General features: G+C 38.5%; 1 protein-coding gene across 8 annotated transcripts in view; it reads right to left on the minus strand.

The window, feature by feature from the left end:
* The window catches only part of GUCY1A1 (guanylate cyclase 1 soluble subunit alpha 1), a 63,415-nt gene that overhangs the window by 25,172 nt on the left and 12,109 nt on the right, over positions 1-26,134 (minus strand). For 5 of the 8 annotated variants that reach the window (XR_003968285.1, XM_030312867.1, XM_030312863.2 and 2 more), the window contains 3 exons: positions 7,078-7,446; positions 3,419-3,480; positions 173-231 (listed from right to left, as the gene is read on the minus strand). Coding sequence is in view for 7 of the 8 variants with exons in the window: in XM_030312867.1 (XP_030168727.1) it covers positions 173-231; positions 3,419-3,480; positions 7,078-7,332 (376 nt within the window). In the remaining variant the exon portion in view is untranslated. Of the gene's footprint in view, positions 1-172; positions 232-3,418; positions 3,481-7,077; positions 7,447-8,644; positions 8,796-26,134 lie in introns of all 8 variants that reach the window. The other 3 variants (XM_030312866.1, XM_030312864.1, XM_030312865.1) reach the window with 1 other exon arrangement.

Genomic DNA, 26,134 nt, shown 5'->3' on the forward strand with positions numbered 1-26,134 from the left:
TAACACAATACATAATATTGAACACTTCATACTGGAAATCACCTTTCAGGTGAAAATATTAGTTCTACAGGTAAATATTTTCTACTAATAGAAAATATTAGTTTATAGGTAAAATATTAGTTCTGTACATATAATTACTCCTTCATTACATATACTTAAACAATTCTATTACCTGCTGCAATTGCTTGGTCTGTAATTATTTTTTCAAAGTCTTCTCTTTCCAAAGATTTCCTGAAAATATGTCAACATCTTAAATTATAAACTGAAAATTGGATGTTACAACTTCAGATTATAACATACAAACATGACGATGGGAAATAATTTAAACTACCTTTTCTGCAGAGGTGAATTGTGACTGTTGAATTTACAGGAAAGGAGCCAACCCAAACAATGTTGGAAAACCCCAAACTATACCTGATTTGAAGTGTTTCATCATCTTCTGAAGCATATTTACCTTTTAACTTAACTTTACCTAGGCTAATACTGTGGGTGTTTACACTGGCAGGGAACCAACCAGAAGTATGAAGTGGCCAAGTAGGGGATGGTAATAAATCAGCCAAGGGGTCGTCTGATAACACAACCAAAAAGAAAAAATTACTTACTGATGGATTTCACTTTTTAAGTATCACCATCTTTTTTCCAAAGCAAATACGTAGCATGTCTTGCTTCTGAGTTTAAGGTTCTATACATTTAACTCTCAGGCATTATTACACTTAACTATCCACATATAAAAATTAGTAACTAAAGAAATCTATTCTTCATTCAATTACTGCATTCAGTTTTACCACATAGAGGTTGATAATATCATAGCATACATTTTGAATGACAAAAAGTTTTGGCAATTTCAACTGGATAACTTATTGATTTATGTTTGCCTAATTGTTTTTTTGTGATTTTTGATAGTGACTGATTTCTGACCAAGTTGGCCAAACTACTAACAAATTTTAAAAGACACCCAAAGTTCTATTTGTACTTCAATTTGCCATTAGATAAGCCAAGTTTACAGACAGGCAAAAATCTAAATAGTAGACAGATTCCAATAAAACACAAAACATGCAGAAAAGTTTCCAAAGGATATATTTTCAAGAAGGAAAACTGCTCAGTCCACTACTTTATCACACAAAGGTACATTGCTTTTAACTGTTTAAAATGTTATGGAGAAACACTTTCTTATCTAAACTGGTTGAGGGTCACTATGTAATTTTCTATTTAGTTCACATAATTTTATAACCTCTTGTTATATATTATTTTATATTAATCACTCTTCAGATTTGCTTATTTTTATCATTTAAGCAATTTCTGTTTTTTCTTTTTTTTTTTCCTAAAGAATGAGAGCATTTCTGCTCAGGGGACTCTAATTCTGCCAATTCCCAGCATCCATGATATGCGATGTGAGCAAAACTTAGTTCAAATAGCACATAATGCAATTAAAAATAAGTTCACTATCTTTAACTTAACAAAAAAAAAGGAGTAAGCTTGCATATGTACCAGCAAATGTGTGTGTGCTTGTACACACACACACACACACACACACACACACACACACACCAGCCATGCACAGATATGATGATGTGGTCAAAAGATCCCAGGGAAAGAAACAAAGCAAAAGCTCTCTGTGAAACCAACCAAGAGAGATATCACAATGACTGTACTAAAATTCATTTACTTAAAAGGTGGGGTACAGGGAGCTCCAGTCTTTCATTTAGAGAAAGTTTATTCTTTAATATATTTATTCTTTGCTTTTCAAATCACACAAGATACTGAACGTTCCACAAAAAAAAGAGTTAACTTATGGTCAGGCAAGCTGAGAACAGTAGAAATGGCAGCTGACTTTCCAAAATGAAGATGGGGGAGAAACAGGAACAAAAAACAAATCCAAAAACCAAAAAAGCAAAGCAGAGAGAAGCCATTTAGCATATCAGCAGGCAGTCATGAGAAAAAAGGCTTGTTATTTTATTTCAACAACTGAGTAATTATCATTAGGGCAGTTTAAAAGTATGATCAGCTCTTGAAGAAATAACGGCAGGGATAAAAAATTTTTCAAGATTTCCAAAGAAAATGACTTTGTTTTAAGTTCTTTAATTTTTAAAGAGATAGAACGCTGGGAGTACATCCTAACTGAACCCCTGCATCTAGTTTAGGAACATTTCAGAACACAAAGCCCTGAGAATAAATTCTGAGCAAACTGGCTGCCAAAGTCTTAAGGAGACAGACACAGTAGCATAGCTACAATGACTTGTGGCTATCTTATCAGCTTGACTGAGAATTAAGGTCAGAGGCATTCTGGAATGCTTTTGCTATCACTCGTGTAAACAAAGCTTCTGTCAGACACACAGATTCACACTCTCTCCTTCTGGACCCCTCATGACCCCTTCTTGGCTTGCCTGCTGCCTGCAGTTTGGGACCAGTTAGTCAACAAGGAAAATTATGGGCAGATAATCCACTCATGAGAAATAGACGGATGAATGAATTTATAAAACATTCCCAACAATCGTGCTGGTTTGCAAAGCTGCAATGTTCAATTCTGCAAATTGGAATACGAGTACTTATTCCATTGTTTGCAAAAGGAATAATCCTTGAGATTGCATGGAATCAAAAAATAAAAAAGCCAATCAAATTATCCACCAGTAGTGGATGTGCCAAGATATATTTGAAAAATCAACTATATAAAGCAGGTGTCTAAAAAAAAAAAAAAATCACGTTATATATTAAGCCTTTACAGAAAGCATTCTTTAAAAAATTTTCAGACTACAAGAAAAAAGTATAAAAGGAACGGACACTCAGCCAGTGCACACAAATATAACCCAACTGGTTATGAAAATATGGAAACACCTCCCTAAGGATTGATAAATTGTCGCTGCTGTTAACCCCCTGAGGCAACCCCTCCCTTTAAACAGCCTCCCAACTTTGATTCTTCTTGAATCTCCTCCTGATGCAGCGGCTGAAAGTTGAACCCGTGGGAGGCAAGGGCCACTGGGACCCTGCTCCACCTTTTGGCAGTATCCTTCAGGCACAGAGTCTGTATTGAGCATCCGGGATCCATGCCTTCCATGTTAAGTACTGTGGGGATGATTACCTCTTAGTAGGAAAGAACAGGTTTAATGACTTGTCAAAAGCAGCGGTATATGGCAACATGGTTAAAGCCACAGGCTCTGAAAAACCCAGGCTTGCAACTCAGATCTGCCTTTTCCTAAACGGCTGTAAAATCCTAAACATTTCACATAAATCTGAGCTTAGATGTATCAACTGTGAAAAATTAAGACACTTCCTTTCACATTAGTAGCAGCTAAAACACCTAATCCAGTTTCTGGCAGTGATTCGAAACACGGTGATGCATTTGCTAAGTGATGGCCATTGGCAATGGTATCAGTGATTGTAATGGGGAGTTCACACAACTCAAGTAAGCGGTTCGATTTACCTGCTTTCTTTTATTTTGTGTTTTGCCAATGTTCTCTGAAGTGCAAGGTTCAGCCGCTCCAACTAAAAATTGAAAAGAAAGCTTTTAAACATTCTCTTAAATAATAGTTTAATTGAAGACGCGGATTTTACAAATTTGTACTGTAAGCTTCTTCTCAAGCAAAAACACGATTACTGGTAAGTGTGGCGAATTTACGCTTTGGAAACAGAGACTGATTTTCTAGAAGTTTCTCAAGCCTAGAAGAACCGATGAGCCCAGACTAATTTGAGTTTGGATGTGGGCTGTGGCTCACGGGCTCTGCCCTCTGTGGGTGGTCTCCCTGACAGCCACAACACAAGGTCAAGTTGAACCGAAATCCAAACAGCAGACTCCAGTTTGGTAATGCCGGGTCTTCCAAGTAGAAATTGTAGATCACTTCCTCTGGGTCAGGAAATCCTCTTGGATGTGCTGCCAACACTTCAATCTCAGTATGGCTCTCGCCAAGCAAATTTCTGTTCTCTTCGCAAACCCTACACCCAGCCACCCCACTGTTTTGCCCCGCCCTCAACTACAAATGGGAATTTATGTTGCCTATTTCATTTACATGTCCTGGCCTAGAAAACTCTGAAGCTATCCCTGCACCGCCCCCCCACCCCTTCTCTAATTCTCTAATCCCTTAAATCCAAGCTTTCACCAAGGTCAGTTGGTCACTGATTTGAAACAAATCTCGGATTTACCTTAACGTGTACTAAGTTCCCTTCTTAGAACTACTAATTTTCATCAAATACTTACACTTTTACTCTCTTAGATTTCTGAGTATTTCATGAGTTTCCCTACATGGCAAGTTATTTTTCTGTAAGTCTCCATACTTTGTAAATACCTGCCTATCAATTAATCTCTCTTAACAGCTTGTTTTCTTTAACTAGGTCGTAAGTGGCAAGTACAACATTGGATAGCAGCACTGCCAATTTTTTTTTGTTTTGCATTTCATATAAAAACCATATGTATCTATATGTGTATATATCATTGTTGACTCTTTCTGTAGTTTGCCCAGAGGAAAGTGAAAGATTTTCTGGTTATGTTCCAAGTTAGGAAATTCCTTTTTCCTTAAGAACTATTTATATCATGCTTAGAGTTTCCACTGGTCAAGTGAGGCAGCACTGTTAAGCAAAATAGAGCAAGCTTATGTTTCAATAAAATGAGTTATGAAAAGGACTTTCAGTTTTAAAATGCAAATAGAGCTTAGAAACAAATCTAGAATTTATTGGAAAAAACAAACAAACCAGAAATGAAAAGTCTGCATTGGATGAGCAATAGCACCTTTCCAGGCCCTTCTATTCTACTATTCTGGAATGACACCTCCCCACTCTAAATTTGCTATGGATCTGTGTCCCACCCCCTACCAAAACAAACAAACAAACAAACAAACAAACAAACACCATGATTGTGGAGTTAAATCGGATTATCTAAAAAGCAAGAGCTGTAATGTTGTCAAATGCTGTTTTGAGTCTCTCTTTTGGGTTCCTGATAGAACTGAAACTAAACAGTAGGCTAAGCATTAAATCTGTCCACTCAAAAAAGAATCAGTAAAAACAAAAACAAAAAAAAATGCTGTATTTGATCAAAGACATGCTGACATTTGGATGGCTGATGGAGTAATCTACACCGATCACCAGACAGTCCAAATGCATCCAGCACTGGGACATTTATTGTTATAAGGCAAAATGGCCTCAGTTGTCAGAGTTCTAGTTGCTAATGCCAAATGTACCTCTTTTACCCTCTAGAGTTCCTACAGCTTTGCCTTCCCTGCTACATGATGCAACAGTCAAATTTTGATGTCTGTTCCTGTGAGTTCACAAACAACACAGATTATTCTAGAAAAAGAAAAAAGAAAAAAAAAGTAAAATATCATTTATATTTGGTATTCAGAATGTTTTTAAAAGAGATTCCAAAATGTGTCTGACTTCTATGGCAGGAATTCAAAATTTATCAAACAAAATAATGAAGCCAGGATGGTAATGACAGGACCCAAGGAGAGCATGGAAGCTCTCCAGCATCCCCATCATCACCATCTGTTCATCTCTGTGTATCTCACTCAGTTCTTGGAAATAAGAGTCTCAATCACTTCCCGGACTATGATGCCAACCAGCACCCTGAGAAAGCCGACATCGCTCATCCCAGCCAAAACTGGCTGTCTAGTGACTTGGGTGGGGAGAGAATAATGAAATATTCCCATTTCAAAGGCCATTAACCAAGGCGCGATTGTGCTAATACTATATTTGAAGTAAGTTCCCTCAACTTTCTGCTGATTCTGCTTTCTCCATCTTCAAGCTACAGTGCTAGTCTCTTCTTTCACAGTCACTCTAGGCATACTGTTGACAGCAGTAATTGCTCTACCCCTGCAAAAGTTGGGTGACTTTAGTCAAGTCACTTAACCTCTCTAATCCTTCCTGGGAGTAAGACAAAATCACTTCTAAAGTTCCAGTAAGTTCTAAAAGTCAGCAATCTGTGGTTCTTCAGTGCTCTACACAAAGCAGAGGGTTGGTGCTGGGTCAATTAAACATTTTCAACGGATTATTATAGCTGGAGTCAGATTATATCAATGTCCAATCTCCCAGATGAAGTGAGTTTACATAGAACTGTAAACACTGCCAGAAGGAGAAAGACATCATGAAGACTTTTTCAGCTGCTCTTCTCTTTAGCCCCACAGGGGGAGAGGAGCTCTCCATATACTCTGTGATTCCTAATATGTGACTTCATTAGATATTTGCCCTGGCCCCAAGGTTCTCCTATAGGTGGATTAACAGAAGGTGCTTCAGATCTTGAAGAGGCATTAGGCTACACAGCTCACAGAGCTATACTGAGAAGTGTCAGAGGTAATTTGCAAGCACAGGGCCATGACTCTGGCTCAAGGACTCTGGCTTGAACAGAGACTTCTGGGTCACACTCAGAGCCAGAGGAGGAAAGGGGAGATTTTCCCACCTCAACAAGTTGGCAGGGAACCTACGATGCTCTTTGGAATTAGAAGAAAACTGGCAGAAAATAAGTTATTCTTCAAGAAATTTAATTTAAAAATAATAGCTAACAACTACCAGGCACTTAAGGTATGGCAAGAGCTATGGATTATTTCACTTCATGCTCATTGAAACTCTAGGCAGTAGGTACTATAGATAAGGAAGTTGAGGATAAGAGGGCTTAAGCACTTGCTCGAAGTCATAAAGGCCATTGAGGCAGGATCCTTTAGAAAAGAATTCAAAATCTTAAACATTTAAGAATAAACACAATTGAAGAACATGACTGCTTGGGGGCGCCTGCGTGGCTCGGTCAGTTAAGTGTCTGACCGAAATCAGGTCAACTTTCACAGTCCACAAGTTCGAGCCCTGCATTGGGCTCTCTGCTGTTGGCACAGAGCCTGCTTTGGATTCTCTGTCTCTCTCTCTTGCCCCTTCCCTGCTCACTCTCACTCTCTCAAAAATAAACAAACATTAAGAAAAAATATTTTTTAAAAAAGAACATGTTTGCTTTTAAGAAGTGTTTTTAGATGTTTCTAGGAAATACTCTACATCTATTATATACATATATCCTTGAAAGTGAGAAAGCAAATGTTTACATTCCCCTTAAAAAATGTTCTTCTACAGTATTCAAAATATCAGGAAAATCTCAAAAGAGCAAGCACTCACCTCTGGGAAAATCAGTTTGCAAATGCTCTCTGCTAACGTGTGAAGGTAGACGCGGCTCCTACTGGTCTTTCTTTGAGGAAGACTTCTTGGTACATTCTTCTCAGGAACATCCTGACAGATGGGCAGAGTTGTTTTGCCACTCTCTGAGCTTCCTGCTACCTCTTCTGCGGGCTCTTTGGGAGCCTGCCCCGGTGCCAGTAAGGACAAAGGGCACTCTCCTGTGATCTTGAGATCCTTCAGCTTCGTGCAGAACATGGTGTTGGTAGCCTCTCGCCCTGCTGTGGATAGCCTCCCGATGAGCTGTTCTTTTTATGCGGGACTGACAAACAGAAGCCACTATCAGATCAAAGGTCCTGGTGACTGCGGTGTCTAGGGGTAGTGGAGAGTCAGAAGAGAAAGGGAAGTGAGGACGTGTACTTGTGTAAACTGGAAAAGACAGGTGTAAAAAAGGCAAAGACCACATGTCCATGTGCCATTTTCAAGTAAAAAGAAAATTCTGGTGGACATGTCAGCTACTATATGGATGAAACATTTGGTAAAGACCTTAATAGGTGTGCATTTTAGTGTACTAAATACTCGGGTTTTGTATTCTTCAAATGGAATATAATCTTCTCCAAAATGTCCTTACCGCAAACTACTGATTTCCATTTTTATAGATAGCCCACTTCGTTAAGTTTGATTTCACAAGAGTGGAACTTTATGGTTTCATGACAGAAGCCAAGTATAAATCTGTGTCTTAGTGCTAAGTCCTACTACATTCTCATTATGTTTCCCTTCCTGAAAAATCAGAATAGCAGAAACTAGTGTCTCCAATACTTAAAAAAAAAAAAAAAAAGTATGTGATGATGCTCAAATATATGTTTTTGGCTGAAATACTGAGTTTTAGAGGAAAACAAAATTAATTGAAATGATTACTGCAGGGGCGCCTGGGTGGCTCAGTCGGTTAAGCGTCCGACTTCGGCTAAGGTCACGATCTCGCGGTCCGTGAGTTCGAGCCCCGCGTCAGGCTCTGTGCAGACAGCTCAGAGCCTGGAGCCTGTTTCAGATTCTGTGTCTCCCTCTCTCTCTGCCCCTCCCCTGCTCATGCTCTGTCTCTCTCTCTGTCTCAGAAATAAATAAACGTTAAAAAAATTTTAAAAAAATGATTACTGCAAAAGAAGACACTTGTTTCTAAAAATAGCAAAATAATTTAAAAATATTATCAAAATGTAAGAAAGTAATATTTTTTTCCAAGAACTCTTGATCCCTAAGCACATGCCACTGGATTTGCAGGGGTCTCTGGATCCAAATCTAGAGGACACTGGAGTAAACCTCTCAGGGGCCCACGGGAATCATATACGTGGCTATTTCAGCATGTTCCCTTCGTACTTTTGTTTTTGCTGATGCATGACTGTAAATCCTCCCACCCACAGTTTACAACCCAATTATAATTAGTTATTTGTCGCTCAAATGGTCTCATGAACTGTCAGCAATACTAACAGTCTTTAGTAACTGGGTCCACCAACCATCTTCATTCTTTGAAAAGCAAAAACACAAAAAGAGTGCAAAAGAGCCCAAGCTTACTTACTTCCTACGACGTGCCTGGCACTGCTGGGGACTCTGTATTTACAGTCAAGCCTCATGGGAACTGTTCCATCGATCCTCCCAACAGCCAAACGACACAATCCCCAATGATCCAGAGGCTCAAAAGTTTAGGCTATTTTCTTTCATTTGATGTGCTGGAAAGTGACAGAGCTAGGGTTCACAGGTAGGTCCCTCTGACACCAGAACCAATGTGTTTTCTATCAACCCAAACTCCTAGGCCAGTTTCTAAATAATCAGGCTTAGTTCATAAACTAGGAGTAAAGATATGGTTTGCAAGTTTATATTAAAAAGCAAACAAAAACATAATTCTCCTGCTCGTTGGTTGGTGGTAGTTGAATCTTCCAGGATAAAACCTTGTATTTCAGTCTTTAGAACTGGAGTTCAATTACTTATTTTTTTCTTTTCTGTGTGCCTTAATGCTCTTAATATGTTCTTCATGTATACCAGCAACAGATTGTAATTTGACACAGATATGTTCTCTAGTAAGTTTAGAACAATGGGCAATTCATTTTCTGAACTGGGGCAAATAAGGAAGCTAAATTCACCACGTGATAGCCCTCGGGAGCGTCATGAGGTATTAGGTATGGGCGAAGATTATGGATGCTGACAGGTCAGAAGAAGCGGGTGCTACTCTCTGTTACTTAAAATCCCCCAAATCTGTGATCACATGTAATTTATGAATCGTCAAGAAGACACAAGGAAGATCCTATATATTCACAAGCAAAGGCCATTTCCTGCCAGAAAAAAAGAAGCAGCTATCTCAGCAGGCTAGAATGACCCAAAGGTAATTTGGTAAGAGAGTGAATGGTTACTTTGATTTTGAAAGACCTAAAACTCCAAGGCTCTCAAGCACACTTATCTTGATTCAATTCCACAAATATATGTTTCTCAGTCTTTAATGCGTCCGAACATAACTATTACTCTTCACTCACTCGCTTCCTCATACATGCTTTAGATCAGTGGACAGACAGCAAACTTTTCTGTGAAGGGCCAGAGAGTAGATAACTTCAACTTTGCAAGTTTCTATCAGTGACTTAACTCCTGCCATTACATCATGAATGCAACCACAGCTGATACACAAAGGAATGGTATGCATGTGTTCCAATAAAACTTTATTTGCAAAAACAGGCTGTGGATTTGGCCCTCAGAATGGCCTTATTGATTTGGATCAGGCCATGGCTTGCTGACCCCTGGTTGTAAAAAGCTGAGCAGGTTAACTGAAGCATTTTAATCCAGGTATAATTTGGACTACGGGACCAGAGTCACTTCCTCATCTCCTCTACCCACTCCACTCCCAAAATATAGTAGCCCATGTGAATCCAGTTTAGTATAACTTGTAAGTAAAAAAGACAGTGTAGAAGATAATATTAAATAACAATAAAAATTATAATACATTACTTTATGTTAATTTTCAGGGAGAAGAGCTATATTAACTGAATGCCATGATTTCAGTCATATCAAAATATAACTAGAAGAAGAGAGTACACACAAAAAAAGAAAAAAAGCCAAAAAAAATTTGAAGATTTTAGGTTGGATCTGATGAAGGTATAGAACTTCTCTCTAAAATAAGTAATTCTGGTACATATTAGAATTTTAGTTTGGGATTTAGGAGTTTGACATAAAAGAGTTTATGATAAAGTCTCCCGTTAAGTTTCTTTTTAATGTTTATTTTTTTTTATTCTTGAGGGGGGTTAAGAGAGAGAGGGGGACAGAGGATCAAAAGTGGGCTCTGTGCTGACAGCAGAGAGCCTGATGTGGGGCTCGAACTCAGGAATCCTGAGATCATGACCTGAGCTGATGTCATACACTTAACTGACTGAGCCACCCGGGTGCCCTGAAGTCTCCCATTAAGTTTAACCTTCTCGTTAATGTTGGATTTCAACACTTGTCCCTAAACCCAACATTTTGACTCTCAGTTTCCTGTTAAATCTCATTGCAGAAGGATAAAACGGACCAGTCAACCTTGAAATTCTTTCTTCTCCTCTATTGCACATCACTATAATTTCCAGAAAATGTGTCTAACGCTGTTTTTTTTTATTAAGAAAAAACAGCAACAGGAAACAAGTTGTGCTTACTTTAAGTTCAGTTAAGTGTTTAGTCTCATTAAATCACATATGTATAAACAAACTAATTAGCATTCTTCATCTGTTCAACCGATGAAATTACATTATGAAACAGATGCTCTCAGTGCCGATACCTTGGAAACCTATGTTTGTCTTGTGTTTGCCTGCTAGGAATACAGAATATGTTCTTCGACTAAATGACTGGTGATATTGATGTGTAACATTAGCAGTGACTTCGGAAGTGGTTTGGTCAATGGCTGAACTCAGTCCACAGCTGGTTATAGAAATGAGGGTAACACAGTAAGGGAAAAACAAATTAATTAAAATAATAAGCTTGGTGACAAGGCCTTGGCAAGCAGTGGGATATATGTTCTCAGAAACCCAGAGATGTTATTTGCTATCCCCAAGGTTAATGATTAAACAGCCTCTGAACATATTGAATGCTCTCTCCCTCTAGCTAGTAAGTGATTAACTCTTCTATAGTGAGAAAAAGGACTCAGCTACTGGCCTCATATTAATAACCTGGATGCATTATTGTTTGGGTAAGGGGCCTGTCCATCATTTAAACTCCAGAGTTATACACAAGAATCTTGTTTTCTCCCTATCAAAGACCTGAGGGAAAACACTCACAATAAGGGCTCTGACACAGAAAGCCCCTTTTGCAGCAACTTAAATAGAACAGCAGGTCGTAAAGAGCAGGTTTCAAATTAGAAATTTCGGAAGGGGGCGCCGAAGAATTGAAGTCTCCTTAGAAGAAGTCAGTAGTTAACATCGAGTGTCCAATATCAGGCCGAGGACCTAGCCGTGCCAAAATCCGGGGTTAAAGAGGTATAAGTGTTTTAAGATCAAATTCCAAAGTCCAAAATTTTAAGTTTAGCTGAAGGGAGAAGAGAGGCTCGAAACACAAAGTGCCCTGGTAAGGGGAGAGTCTGCACACAGCAGCACAAACTAATCACGACGTTCATAAACCGATGTCAAGGAAAGAGCTTATTTTGCAGGTAGGCTGACAATCTGCAGTTTTTGTTCTTCAAAAATTGAAAAAAATTAAAACTCCGTAAGTCAAACTTCCAAAATGTGTTTCTTTTCATTTTGCAGTAGGAAATATTTATAGGACATTCCTCTGTGATATATCAGGAAAGCAGGACAAAGTACTAGAAAAACTGGTTGAGAATGTCCAAGTTACTCCAGGACTAAGTTTGAAAAAAAACAAAAAAAAGCAAGCAAATGTCAGACTCTCATCTCACCATGACTCCTTCGCCTCGCCATTGTCTCTGCTCATTATGGTCACACTTCTTGAAAGATCAGGCCTTATGTGCTGGGTTCACTTCCTTACAAAATAGTAATTCCTAAGTGTACAACTCCCTGGCCTTTGCTTCCACTGGGTTACTGACATGCACCTTGCTCAAGTCAACGACGACCTCTGAAAAGTTAAAGCTCATGAAACTTTTGGCTTGTAACATACTTGAGTTCTCCAATGCTATTTTCATTTTCTTTTTTTATAATCTCCACTCCCACAGATTCTTTGATACACCGGATTACCTTCTACTGCATTCACTTTTCATTCTATTCAACAAGTATTTATGGATGACCTACTGTGTGTCAGGAATTCTTACAGACGCAGGGACAGAGCAGTGAATGAAGGACATCGCCTGTCCTCGTGGAGTCTACAATCCAGCAGGAGAACCATTTCTGACACATCAGTTCCATGTGTGATGCGTGCTAATGAAAGGGGAAGTGCACAGTGCTCTAGGAGTGCAAATCAGGGATCCAAACCCAGTCCCAGGAGGAAGAGACATCTGAGCTGAGCTATGACCCTGAAGCAGGTGAAGAGAGTTCCCGAAAGAACAGCATTCTTGGAGGTCGAGACAGACCTAGCCATGTTCTAGGAACTGAAATAATTCCAGAATGGCTAGAGCATGGGGTCAGGGAGAGCAGGGTGACAGTGGAGGGAGCTGAGACAGTGAGAGGTCACAATTGTGGAGGGCTCTCCAAACCTTGCTAAACAAAGGAAAACTCTATTCCAAGGGCAACTAACTGAAATCTAAGAGGTAAGGATGTGAACGTATTAGGTTGTATTTTTTAAAGATTATTTGGAACGGAGAATGAGAAATGTGGCAGAGTTGGACAGGTGGCTGATCTGGGTTGGACTAAAATAGTGACCCTGAAGATGAAAAAGTGGATCAATTCCAGAAGTATTTCAGATAGAAAAATCTACAGCCCTTGGCTACTGACTGCATATGGGGTCTGAAGGACAGTGAGGACATACTCCTCTGATCTCACTTCTCAATACCACAGCCCAGGAAAGACTCTAGGCCCCATGGGGAGCAATCAAGAGTCCATAATCCATTTCCCACAACATTGGTTATTCAATCATAACCGAGCCCAGATTTTGGGTTCTCACTATTACATAACACCTTGTGGGAGTCAGAATGCTCCAACTCTCTTGCTAAAAATCTCCTTTTGGAAAGTAATTTCTCCTGCTTCAGAAGCCCAGACGTGGGAAAGCTGACTCCAGTTTATGTCACAGCAGAGAATGTTCACCTTCCATGACTGCATTTACATGCAAGTGTAAGGTGCATCTTCTATCTGGATGAAGAGTAGGGGATACTTACCTTGAATTTTTGTAACTAGAGAGCCCATACTGTTAATCTTCCCACAACAAAGAAGTCAACTCCAGTGCTCGCTTCAGCAGCACAAACACAAAGAAATCAACTCTAAAGGCAATGGCCATGTCAATGCTAGGGCCCAAAATGCCAGAAATCCCCCTTCACCTGATAGCAACTACCTCGTCAGAGCCACGGTACCGATTCAAATTATGTTTAATAATAATTGCCACAATTGTATTTAATACTGATAATTACAGTTTAACAAACTGTATTAATTCTTTGTTAAGAATAATAGGGGTGTGATTCACAATCTTTTTTCATTGGAATAGGGAGCAATTCTCTGACATCTTTGAAGTGATAGCAGAGTTTAGTATACTTTAGTAGGGAGATTTTATCTCTGAGAATTGCATTATGGGATTCTCAGTTTTTATAGCAAAATGCTTACAGCATACTTTACACAGCAAAAGTTTTGGGACTATAAATCCTAAATCTCTATGTTTAAAACTCTCTAGTGTGATTATCACCGAAACTTGAATACACACAGTTAGTATGTCTTCAATATCATTACCACCGATGGCAGGTCATGTCAGTCATGAGGAAACCAGATAACCATTTCAATCTTTTGTTCCTGTGATATATAAAACAATTTCCTGCAGCTATTTCTGTAATTGCCATCATAGTTTTTTGGGGGTTTTTTGTTTTGTTTTGTTTTTTACCAAAATAGTTCCTTAGAGACTTGGTCCTTTAAAAATATATTTACTGAAAATATAACAATTATTGTGAAAGGAGTGAAATGAGAAATGGAATTCCTTCTTACCCCATAAAAAGCCATTTTGGTTTTTTATCTGTTTTCAGATAAATACTGTGTATTTCTGTGATGTGAACTGGCTCAGACACAGTCATAAAGAGGTGAACAAAGTCGGTCTAGAGGAGTAGTCATGGTGGGTCTCCATCTATCCCATGGTCTTCCTCCTAGCTCCGGTCTGACCATGTGTCCTATCTTGGAAGTACTTACTACGGTTGTCCTCTATTTCTTTCCCCGTCTCCGACACTCAGCAGGCTCAGCACTTTCTTATAGCCCCTTCCCATCAAACTACTTTCACCCTTTCCCCTAATGTCAGGCTTATAATTGCTTTCGTGCAGGATTCCTCAGAATTCAACTGGTCTCCTTAACAAGCTTATACAGTTTTTATGATTGTTACTGCTTTTGTTGTTGCTCAGGGTGTCGACTGGTTTTTACCCTAACACATTTTCTTCCCACAAGTCCTTTTATTTTTAGTGTGGTTCTGCAGCATGCGAGGTTTTTCAGGAACATATGTAATGTGTTGTTTCAGAAATGCCTGTGCTCTCGACAATGTTTGATTTCAGTTTGCAAGGTGAAAAGCGGACATAACTACTTGGAAAATACACCCAGTGAGGCCACATTCTTGAGGACGCTATAGATTCCATTATGATCTAGGTACTACAACTGGATGAAACTTTTAAAATGAAAACAAGTCCATGATGATGAAACAACTGGGCTGATTGGTACATTTCGTTTAAGTAGCATAATAAAACTCCTGACTATCTTAACATCATTACTTCTCGCTTTTCTTTTCTTTTTAACGTTGGTCAGTCAGGAAGACCTGGAAGCACATGTTCGACTTGATAAACCTGCATACACGCACAGAAACACCTATTTTCCCTCTCGTGCAACGGTGGGTTGTTTTTAGTGTCTGAGACTCTATGTTTACTCATTATCTGTATCACTGTGAAGATACTTGGTGTGATAGAGACTTGGTGGTTGGAAAGATCAGTTCACATGAATGTTGGTGCCACGCACAGGTGTGCCCTGAGGTAGTGGAGTTAGTGCAGCAGTGATGAGCTCAGGCTCCAGGACCAAGGACCAGATGGTCTGTGTCTGCTCCCTGCCTCTACCATCTACTAGCTCTGTGACCTTAGTTAAATTCGTAACTGCACCTCAACTTTCTCCATCTGGAGAATAAGGATGTGAACAGCCACTATCTCATAAATGTGTTGTGAAAGTAAGCAAAAGGATAAGAGTAAAGGACTTAGAATAAGCACCTGTACCCAACATGTAATGATTAATGTTGACTATCGCAATTGCTATTTAGCAGGAGGGCGGCAGTGGGCAGGTTTCTCTCTTTTTTCTTTTTAACGTTTATTTATTTTTGAGACAGAGCGAGACAGAGCATGAAATGGGGAGAGTCAGAGAGAGAGGGAGACCCAGAATCTGAAACAGGCTCCAGGCTCTGAGCGGTCAGCACAGAGCCCGACGCGGGGCTCGAACTCACAGACCGCGAGATCATGACCTGAGCCGAAGTCGGCCGCTTAACCGACTGAGCCACCCAGGCGCCCCGTGGGCAGGTTTCTTAGCTTCACTGAGCTTCTGTTACCACGATTGTAAAATGGTAAAAAAAAAAAAAAAAAAAAAAAAAAAAAAAAAAAAAAAAAAGATTAAATAGAGATGTAGGAAGGATTAGAAAAGAATCTACACAAAGGCACTGTACAAGATGCAAGATGTAAAGCATGCTAAAGGAAGTCACTAAATAGAAGAATGACAAATTTATTCTATTTTCTCAGAAAGATCCAGTAATGTTTTTTATCTATGACACCTTTCCTATAACTTGTCAAAACCAGTTTGAGGAAACTAATATATAGCAGGTGCTTGGTACTCTACAAATTTGGAAAACATTCTCCCCTTGAAATACATTAATACATACCGGGGAAAAATAACATCTATGTCAATACTTAGGGTTTATTTTATTGAATTACAAAATAATAGAGTTTACAGCACAGCCCAGATTAGTAAGATTCTAATTTGGTTTTATCTTATATAATTCCATTAGCTAATAAGTTGCATGTCAAATTTCTTTAATATGATATTAGAATAAAAATTGAAGGACGATGCTAGATTTTAAATCTCTTTTTCCACTCATGAAACCAAACCTGTTAAATAAATCAGGCAAGCCTGACATCAGTGGAGTATATAGTATTTTCCATAAATCCACACTATTTCTTTTTTTTTTTTTAATTTTTTTTTTCAACGTTTATTTATTTTTGGGACAGAGAGAGACAGAGCATGAACGGGGGAGGGGCAGAGAGAGAGGGAGACACAAAATGGGAAACAGGCTCCAGGCTCTGAGCCATCAGCCCAGAGCCTGATGCGGGGCTCGAACTCATGGACCGCAAGATCGTGACCTGGCTGAAGTCAGACACTTAACCGACTGCGCCACCCAGGCGCCCCAATCCACACTATTTCTAATGTGGAAACATTTTTAAACAAAATAAACCCATAACAACCGAGCTTAAACAGTGGTATCTGATTTTCTTTTCCTAGAATGTTAGATTGACAAATGATTAGTATTGTTACACAAACACTCTTGCCTCCAGTTGTGGCTTTTATAAGCCAACTGTTCTCCATATTGATTCAGTGTTAACTCTTTTATGTACTTATCTCCTCAATATTTACTTATTTTGTATAAAGGCTTAAGAGATGGGCCGGAAGATATGAAACACTAACCAGCAATGTTAATTTTAGGATATTTGTGAAATCTAGGTAAGTCACCCAAAGTCTGATTAAAATAGGAGATGACAGGCTTTCTAGCAAGAGTAAATAAAGTGGATTCTGGTTTTCACAGTCATACCTGCAGAGCAATTGAATTAACATTTCAACAATGAGGAGATATCAAAGTGGCCTCATCCTTGAAGGGAATAAAGGGGTAATCCGTGCAGCACAGAATTCACCCTATGGTAGACAAAAGTGCACTTATCTGGGCTTTAATTTGTCGTATTTGGAGAGAAAATTCTGGAAGAAGACACAATAGTGACCCTCATGATTCTTCTACTCCAGCCCTTGAAACTTTTCTCAAAATCCTTGAGAAAAAGGGCCACAAACTAATAAAGCCATAGAAATATAGCACTTTTCTCTCAACAAAGAGAGAAAACACAAGAACAGGAACAGATATACCAACAGTAAAGGCTCAGGCAGTGAAGGAGATGCCCATACTGGGCCAGGGCTGGCAAGGGCAGATAAAGCCAAACCACCACTCAGGAACACACTGGACCTTTCAGACCCTTTAAAGCAGACTCTGGCATAAAATGGCCTGTGATCCAAATCTAACCTGCTGCCTTTCTTGTCCAGCCCTAGAGCTAAGAATGGTCTTTACGTCACTAAACGTTTGAAAAAATCAAAAGAAGAATATTTCACGATACTCGAACACTATATGAGATTCAAATTTCAGTGTCCATAAATAAAGTTTCATTGGAACACAGCCGTGCTGTGACAGAATAAGGGATATATATTTGGTTTCTGCCTGTTGTTTCCTGGCACACAACTACTAAAACTCAAGGAATCTCCAAAGTGATAAGTCTCCTTGGATAGCTTCAGGATGGGGCCTGGTTGCCAGGGGAACCAACCAAGTGATTAGAGGGTTGGAACTCTCCATCCCACAGTGGTATCTGGAGAGAAGACAGAGTCCGAAGATTGAATTAATCATTAACAGTCAATGATTTCGTTAATCATTCCTACCTAATGAAGTCTCCATGAAAATTCCTAACCAACAGACTTTTGGAGAGCTTCTTAGATGCTGAATGCATGGAGGTGCTAGGTGGATAGCATCCCTGGGGAGGGCATGTAATGGCTGTATTTTGAAAAAGACCTCCATCTTCTACAATTCCCTCAAAACTTCCACCCTGAAGACCCCAAGAAAGATGTTTCTCTGGAAGCTCCTGGGGACACGATGGGGCGGGGGGGTTGGTCAAGAGTCTATGCTCTTTCTCCACTTCTCTGTTAAGTTAGCTAAGTGAAAAACCATACATGTGTCCAATACCTCACTGCTTTATCAGAAGCACTGAGCACAGTATCATGTATTATCTGGTATTCAATAAATATGAACTCTTTCATCAATAAAATACGCTATTATCAGGCTATTAATTATAACCAATATAAAGGACAAAACACAGACAAGAAAGTATAAAATAGAAGTAAAATGAGGCTAGATTGGAACATATAAAATGTGTTGCCCCTTGAAAACAAGTTTTATGAGCTATTAATAAATCAACCTTATTCAATCAATATTCACTAAGTTTCTGAAAAAGATAAAACTATTTCTTTCAAAGTCTAGTATGGGTGATATACATTTTCTTAAATGGCTAAAATAAAAGGTGGAGAATAGGTAGAGATAGAAAATTAATGATGTTTATAAAAAACATTGCTTTCAGGCAACAGCAGCAAAACGGTGATCAGGGAAAACTTCTTGGAATGCAGGGAATTTGAGCTTAGTTTTGAAAATGACTAGGGTTTGGGCACAAAGTCATTAGTAAAAACTCATGCCAGAGAGGGAGAACAGTATAAGTGAATGTGAGTGAAGGAAGTTGTGGGAAAGGGCAGGAAAGCATGGGTGATAGAGATATTATAAAATTAAAGTTGGCGTCACATGGCCAATGACTAGGTCTGAAGAACAAGATGACTGAGGTTTTATCTGGAAAGATAATGGTGCCATTAATAGAAAGATGTAACAGAAGTAGGCTTGACAGAAGGGATGTTGAATTTTGTTTTGTACACATCTTGAACTGCTGGCAGGGCATCTATGCAGAGATGCATTTGAAAACTGGAATATTTAATTAAGGATTAGAGATAGGAGTGTGTGGTCTGCCACACTGAGGAAGCTATTAAAGTCGACTTTAATTCAAACTGTTCATTGTCAAAAGGATGCAAGTGGAGAGGGAAAATAGCCAAACTCATTACTCTGGGGGAACATTCATTATTTAAGATTTGGAGAAGGACGTTATGACTAAGATGGAGAAGGAGCAACCAGAAAACTATGACAAAAGGGGCACCTGGGTGGCTCAGTGGGTTAAGCATGACTTCAGCTCAGGTCATGATCTTGTGGTTCGTGGGTTTGAGCCCCATGTTGGGCTCTGTGCTGACAGCTCAGAACCTGGAGCCTGCTTCAGATTCTGTATGTCTTTCTCTTTCTGCCCCTCCTCCACTCGTTCTCTCTCTCAAAAATAAATAAACATTAAAAAAAATTACGAAAACTATGATGAGAATGGAAACAAAAGAGAACACATGTTCAAAAACAAGTGTGCATTTTGCAAGTCTGAAGAGGGTAAGGGGGTGTATTAGTCAGCTCAGTCTGACACACACACAACAAAATACCACAGACTGGGTGGCTTAAACAATAGGCATTTATTTCTCATAGTTCTAGAAGCTGGAAGTCCAAGGTCAGGTGCCAGCATGGTCGAAGAGCAAGCTGCCTCGTCTTATAAGGGCATTAATCCCATCATGAGGGTCTCACCTTCATGACTTCATCTACGCCTCATTATCTCCCAAAGGCCCCACTTCCAAATACATTGGGGATTTTTAAGAGCTTCAACATATGAACTTTGGTGGGGACACAATTCAGTCCACACCAGGAGGACTGAGAAAATATCATCTGACTTTTAGATTAAAAAAAATTTATAATTTTTATGAGACAAATTTCAATAAGAATAGTAGGGTAAAAGTAAAGAAAACAATGGGTTATGATGAGGAAATACTACAGTGTAACTGATTGCAGATTACACTGAAAAACAGCAAGTTTGAAAGAAGGATTTTGAGAATACAAAATCTTTTCTTCTTTGTTTATGTTTATTGGTAGTTTTCTGTAAACAGAAATACTTAACTAACTACATACTGTATCAAGTTAGTTCAAAGTCACAGTACAGAGACTTCACTTCTGATTAGGTTGTAGAAAATCACAAGAGACTCCCACTCAAGCCCCAATGATGAGAACTAACTCGATACACTACCTAATCATAGTTTTAAAAAACCTATCAGAGGGTATCTAAAAAAAAACTACAGTTAAAGTCATACCCCAAGTTAAAGATTTAACACTTATGCAGGGATACCTCCTCTCACCACCCTTAATCAATTGCATTGAAATTAGATCCTAGCCATTGCAATAAGTTAAGGAAAGGAAATAAAAGACACAAAGATTAGAAAGAGAGAAGTGAAGGGGCACCTGGGTGGCTCAGTTGGGTGGCCCAACTTCCACTTGGGTCACGATCTCATGATTCGTGAGTTCGAGCCCTATGTCGGGCTCTGCGCTGCCCCTCCCTCCTTCACACTCTGTCTCTCTCCCTCTCAAAATTAATAATAAAAGAAAAAAAAAAAGAAGTGAAACTGTCCCCGTTTGCTATATGTATATATAACTGTTCACATAGGAATTCCCAAGGGATCTACCAAATATAGGCATGTCTCAGAGACATTGGAAGTTTATTTCCAGACAATGGCAATAAAGTAAAATTGCAATAAAGTGAGTCGAATTATTTTTCTGGTTTCCCAGTACAAATAAAAGTAAAAGTTGTATTTACACTATACTGTAGTCCATTAAGTGTACATTAAATGTGTATTATGTCTCTGTACATACCTTAATTGAAAAGTACTTTATTGCTTAGAAATGCTAACCATCATCTGAGCTTTCAGTGAGTTGTAATCACTGACCACAGATAACCATAACAAATACAATAATGAAAAAGCTTGAAATATCATGATAAATACCAAAATGTGACACAGAGATACAAAGTGAGCAAACGTTGGAAACATGGCATCAGTAGACTTGCTAGATTCAGGGTTGCTACAAACTTTTAATTTGTAAAAACACAGGATCTGTGAAGCACAATAAAGTGAAACACAAAATGAGGTATGTCTGTAACAACTATGATTAAAAAGTGAGTGTAGCAAGGTTGCAGTTATACCTATGTACTTATGTATGCTAATCTACAAAACTCCATTGTAATTTCTGTACTCATAGTAAATAACTGGGAAATAACATTTTTAAAAACCTATATGTGATAATATAAATAAAGTACTTAGAAATAAATCCAACCATCCTAGTACCCAAAATCTATAAAGAACTCACCAAACTCCACACCCAAAAACCAAATAATCCAGTGAAGAAATGGGCAGAAGACATGAATAGACACTTTTCCAAAGAAGACATCCAGATGGCCAACAGACACATGAAAAGATGCTCAATGTCACATTTCATCAGGGAAATACAAATCAAAACCACACTGAGATACCACCTCACACTGGTCAGAGTGGCTACAATGAGCACATCAGGAGACTATAGATGCTGGAGAGGATGTGAAGAAGTAGGAATCCTCTTGCACTGTTGGGAATGCAAACTGGTGCAGCCGCTCTGGAAAACAGTGTAGAGGTTCATCAAAAAATTAAAAATAGAACTACTCTATGACCCAGCAATAGCACTACTAGGAATTGACCCAAGGGATACAGGAGTACTGATGCATAGGGGCACTTGTACCCCAATGTTCATAGCAGCACTCTCAACAATAGCCAAATTATGGAAAGAGCCTAAATGTCCATCAACTGATGAATGGATAAAGAAGATGTGGTTTATATATACAATGGAATACTACTTGGCAATGAGAAAGAATGAAATCTGGCCATTTGTAGCAACGTGGATGGAACTGGAGGGTATTATGCTAAGTGAAATATGTCAGGCAGAGAAAGACCTATGTTACCATATGTTTTCATTCATATGTGGGTCCTAAGAAACTTAACAGAAGACCATGGGGGAAGGGAAGGGGGGAAAAAGTTACAGACAGGGAGGAAGGCAAACCATAAGAGACTCTTAAATACTGAGAATGAACTGAGGGTTAATGGGGGGTTAATGGGAAAGTGGGTGATGGGCGTTGAGGAGAGCACCTGTTCGGATGAGCACTGGGTGTCGTATGGAAACCAATTTGACAAACTATATTTAATAAAAAAAAGAAAGAAAAAAATCTAAACCAAAGGTTTGCAAGACCTCTATACTGAAAACCACAAACACTGGTAAAATAAAATAAGGAAGGCAAAGAAATGGAGAGGTATATCATGCTTAATACTGTTAATGTATCCATTTTTCATAAACAGTCTACAGATTCAATGCAATCCCAGCGAAAATCCCAGGAATCATTTTGGTAGATGTTGACAAAATGATACTAAGAGGTAATGAAAGACACAGAATAGCTACATCAATACTAGAGAAGAAAAGCAACACGGGAAGATTTATACACTTTATTTTTAAAATTATTATAAAGCTAACATAATCAAGAGAGTTGGATATTGGTTTGAAAGAGTAACACAGAGATCAATGGACTCTTAGAGAGTCCAAAAACAGATCCAGATTTGGATGTTCAATTATACAACCAACATATCAAGGCAATTCAACGAGGAAAATTTTTTTTCAATAAATGATGTTGGAGCAACATATGATGTTGGATATGCATATGGAAAAAAAATGAACATTGACCCATATTTCACACCACATACAAAAATTAATTCTGTATGGATCACAGCCATAAGTGTCGATGTTAAAATGGTAATACTTGTAGAAAAAAATAGGAGAAAATCTTTACTTTGTATGAAGCAAAGATGTTTATTTTTTATTTATTTTTTAAAGTTTATTTATTTTTGAGAGAGAGAGAGAGGGAACAAGTGGGGGAGGGGCAGAGAGAGAGGGAAACACAGAATCTGAAGCAGTTTCCAGGCTCTGAGCTGTCAGCACTGAGCCCGACTTGGGGCTCAAATTCATGAACCATGAGATCATGACCTGAGCCGGAGTTGAACTCTTAACTGACTGAGCCACCCCCGGTGCCCCAAAGAAAAGATGGTTAAATAGAAAAAACAAATCATGAAACATCAAAGAAAATGATAAATTAGAGTTCATCAAAATTTTAAATATTTTACTCTTCAAAAGATACCATTAAATAAACAGACAAGTCACACACTGGGAGAAAACATTCGCCACATATATATCAGCAAAGTAATTAAATCCAGATTATATAAAGTTTTACCACGAAATAAGAGAGCAAACAATTCAATTAAAAATGGGCAAGAGATCTGAACAGATATTTCACTAAAAATGATATAAGAATAGCCCATAAATATCTGTTTCTATGTTCAATAATATTAATTATGAGGCAAAACCCCACTGGAATGTCTAAAATTTGAAAGTTTGCCAATGTCAAGACTTAGTGATGATGTGAGATACCTGGCATTGTTTTTATATGTTGCTGGTGGGAATGTAAAAAGGAACAACCACTGTGGAAAACAGTTCCGTGGTTTCTTAAGACGTTAAACATGCCTTCTCATACCACCCAGCTATTCCATCGCTAAGCATTTACCCAAAAGAAAGGTAAAGATATATTCAAACAAGGGCGCCTGGGTGGCGCAGTCGGTTAGGCGTCCGACTTCAGCCAGGTCACGATCTCGCGGTCCGTGTGTTCGAGCCCCGCGTCGGGCTCTGGGCTGATGGCTCAGAGCCTGGAGCCTGTTTCCGATTCTGTGTCTCCCTCTCTCTCTGCCCCTCCCCCATTCATGCTCTGTCTCTCTCTGTCCGAAAAATAAATAAACGTTGAAAAAAAAAATGTTTAAAAAAAGATATATTCAAACAAAGACTTGTATGCAAACATTTACAGCAGTTTTATTTGTAATAGCCAACACCTGGAAACAATTTAAATGTCTTTGTTCATGTGAACAAATAAAGAAAGATGTCGTATAGCCATACATGTAAAGAGCTATTAATTACTCAGCAGATACATGCAACAACGTAGCTAAATCTCCAAATCATTATGTTGTGTGAATGGGACCACACATACAGGAATATCTCATTTTCACATAAAATCTAGATACTGCAAACAAACCTGTAAGTATAGAAAGCAGATCAGTGATTGTCTGGGGACAGAGGAAGAGGGAGGAATTGATTGGAAAAAGACACAAGAAAACTTTTAAGGGGTGATGGGAATCTTTTTTTATGTTGAGTTTGGTGGTAGTTTCACAGGTGTATACATCTATCAAATAGAGTCCAGTTGGGTATTTTATATATGTGGGATTTATTGTATATAAGTTATACATTGGTTAAGTTTTTTTTTTTTTAAGTCAAGGACTCAGATACACCTCAATGAACTATATTCCTAAATAAATAAGTAAGTAAATAAGTAAGTAAATAAAAGGTCTAGGAGAGATAAGGGGCTATTTTCAACCCAGATGAAGTAGTGGAAGGTTACAGAATCTCCCCTAGGCAGGGGTCAAGAAAAGTTGGTTAATTGTTTATCAAACTTTTAACTGCCGTATGACAGATTAGAATCCGGAGAAGTCCCACAATTTATAATGACTCAGTCTTCTGCACTTGCAGCTTAATGTACACGTGTGCATAAGTAAATAGAGTATCCACTGAGAAACAGAAAGCAAAGAAAATGAAATAATTGGAAATGTGCTAAAAATGAAAAATACACAATCTGCAACAAAGAATTCCATTTAATTGGCTTAACATCAGAAGAGAGGATCAGTGGACTTGAAGTCAGGTTGATAGAAACAACTCCAACAGAATCACAAAAGAACAGAATAACAAACAGCAAAAATACAGAAGAGCACCTGACATCTATAGAACAATGTCAAAATGTCTGCCATACATGTATTTAGACTCCCGTGGGGGGGGGGGTGGAGAGCGTGGGGATACAAGAAGAAATATTTGAAACAGCTAGAAATAGTCCATGTTTGATAAAGCAGTAACTCACAGATCCAAGAAGTTCAGCAAATCCTCATGCACAATAAATACAAAGAAAATCACACCTAAGCATATTGTTACCAAACTTCCGTAATTCAAAGATAAAAAGAAAAAAAAAAACAGCGAAAGAATCATGGAAACTAGCAAATAATGAAACAAAAAGTTAAGGACTGAGGAAAGGAAACAAATAAAAAACAAACCTGTTTCCCTTAAATTATACATCCAACAAAATATTCTTCAAGAGTTAATATACGTGAAGAAAAGAGTTGCCTGACTATTGCAATCATAACTTTAGACTGATGGAAAACTTAAAGATACTTTATTTTAATTTGACTGAATTTCTATCAAAATTCTTTCAAATGCATTAATTTTCTGTTTCATGCATTAATTTGAAAGTTCACAGGTCTTTGAAACCTAACTCTAGAGTCTCATTTGACCCTGTAAAAGCAAATATGCTATTGACCATATGCAAAATCATTTACAAACCACCAGAAAAACATATATATCCAGGAAAGATGGTGAAGCATAGTATTTAAGAGGATGGACGCTGCTTAGCTGCAAACACTGGTTCCACCACTAACTGAAGGTATGACATTAAGGCAAATTACTTTTCCGCTCTTGACTCCATTTCGTCATCTGGACATTAAGTAATAAGGTAGGACATTTCTCAAGGGGCTCGGTAAAGTTTTCATTTTAATTCAGTTTTAACCGTGCTTAGAATATAGTATGTGCTTAATAAAATGTTGACTCCTATTTTCTGAAATTAGGTACAAAATTAGTCTGCCACCTCTCTGCTACATTGTTCAAGGCTTGGTTGATCTAAGGCAGCAGCACACTAGTTCTCAAAGTGTTGTCTGTAACTTCTTGGGGATGCCCCCGAGACCCTTTAAAGGGTGTGCAAGATCGGAGCTGTTTTCATTACAGTACTGAGGTATTATGTGTGCTTTTCATTCTCATTCTCTCAAAGGCACACAGTGCAGCTTTCCACAAACTATGCAACATCTAACAATGTCCTCATTCTCCCAGCTAATGGAATGTGTGCTTGTGAAGAACTCTCTAAGGTAGCAGATTTAGTGTACAAATATATGTGTGTTCAGGGATTAACTCAGTTTGTTCTTAGAATTTGCACTGTGCTCTTCTCAGCAATCACTGGTTAGACTCTCTATTATCTCTGCAACCTCATCATTGTGCATTGTTATTATTTTAAAATTCCCGAGTCTTCCTTACACCTACATGTATACACAAA

This window comes from Lynx canadensis, chromosome B1 (genome assembly GCF_007474595.2).
Source record: "Lynx canadensis isolate LIC74 chromosome B1, mLynCan4.pri.v2, whole genome shotgun sequence".
NCBI classification, from domain to species: Eukaryota; Metazoa; Chordata; class Mammalia; order Carnivora; family Felidae; genus Lynx; species Lynx canadensis.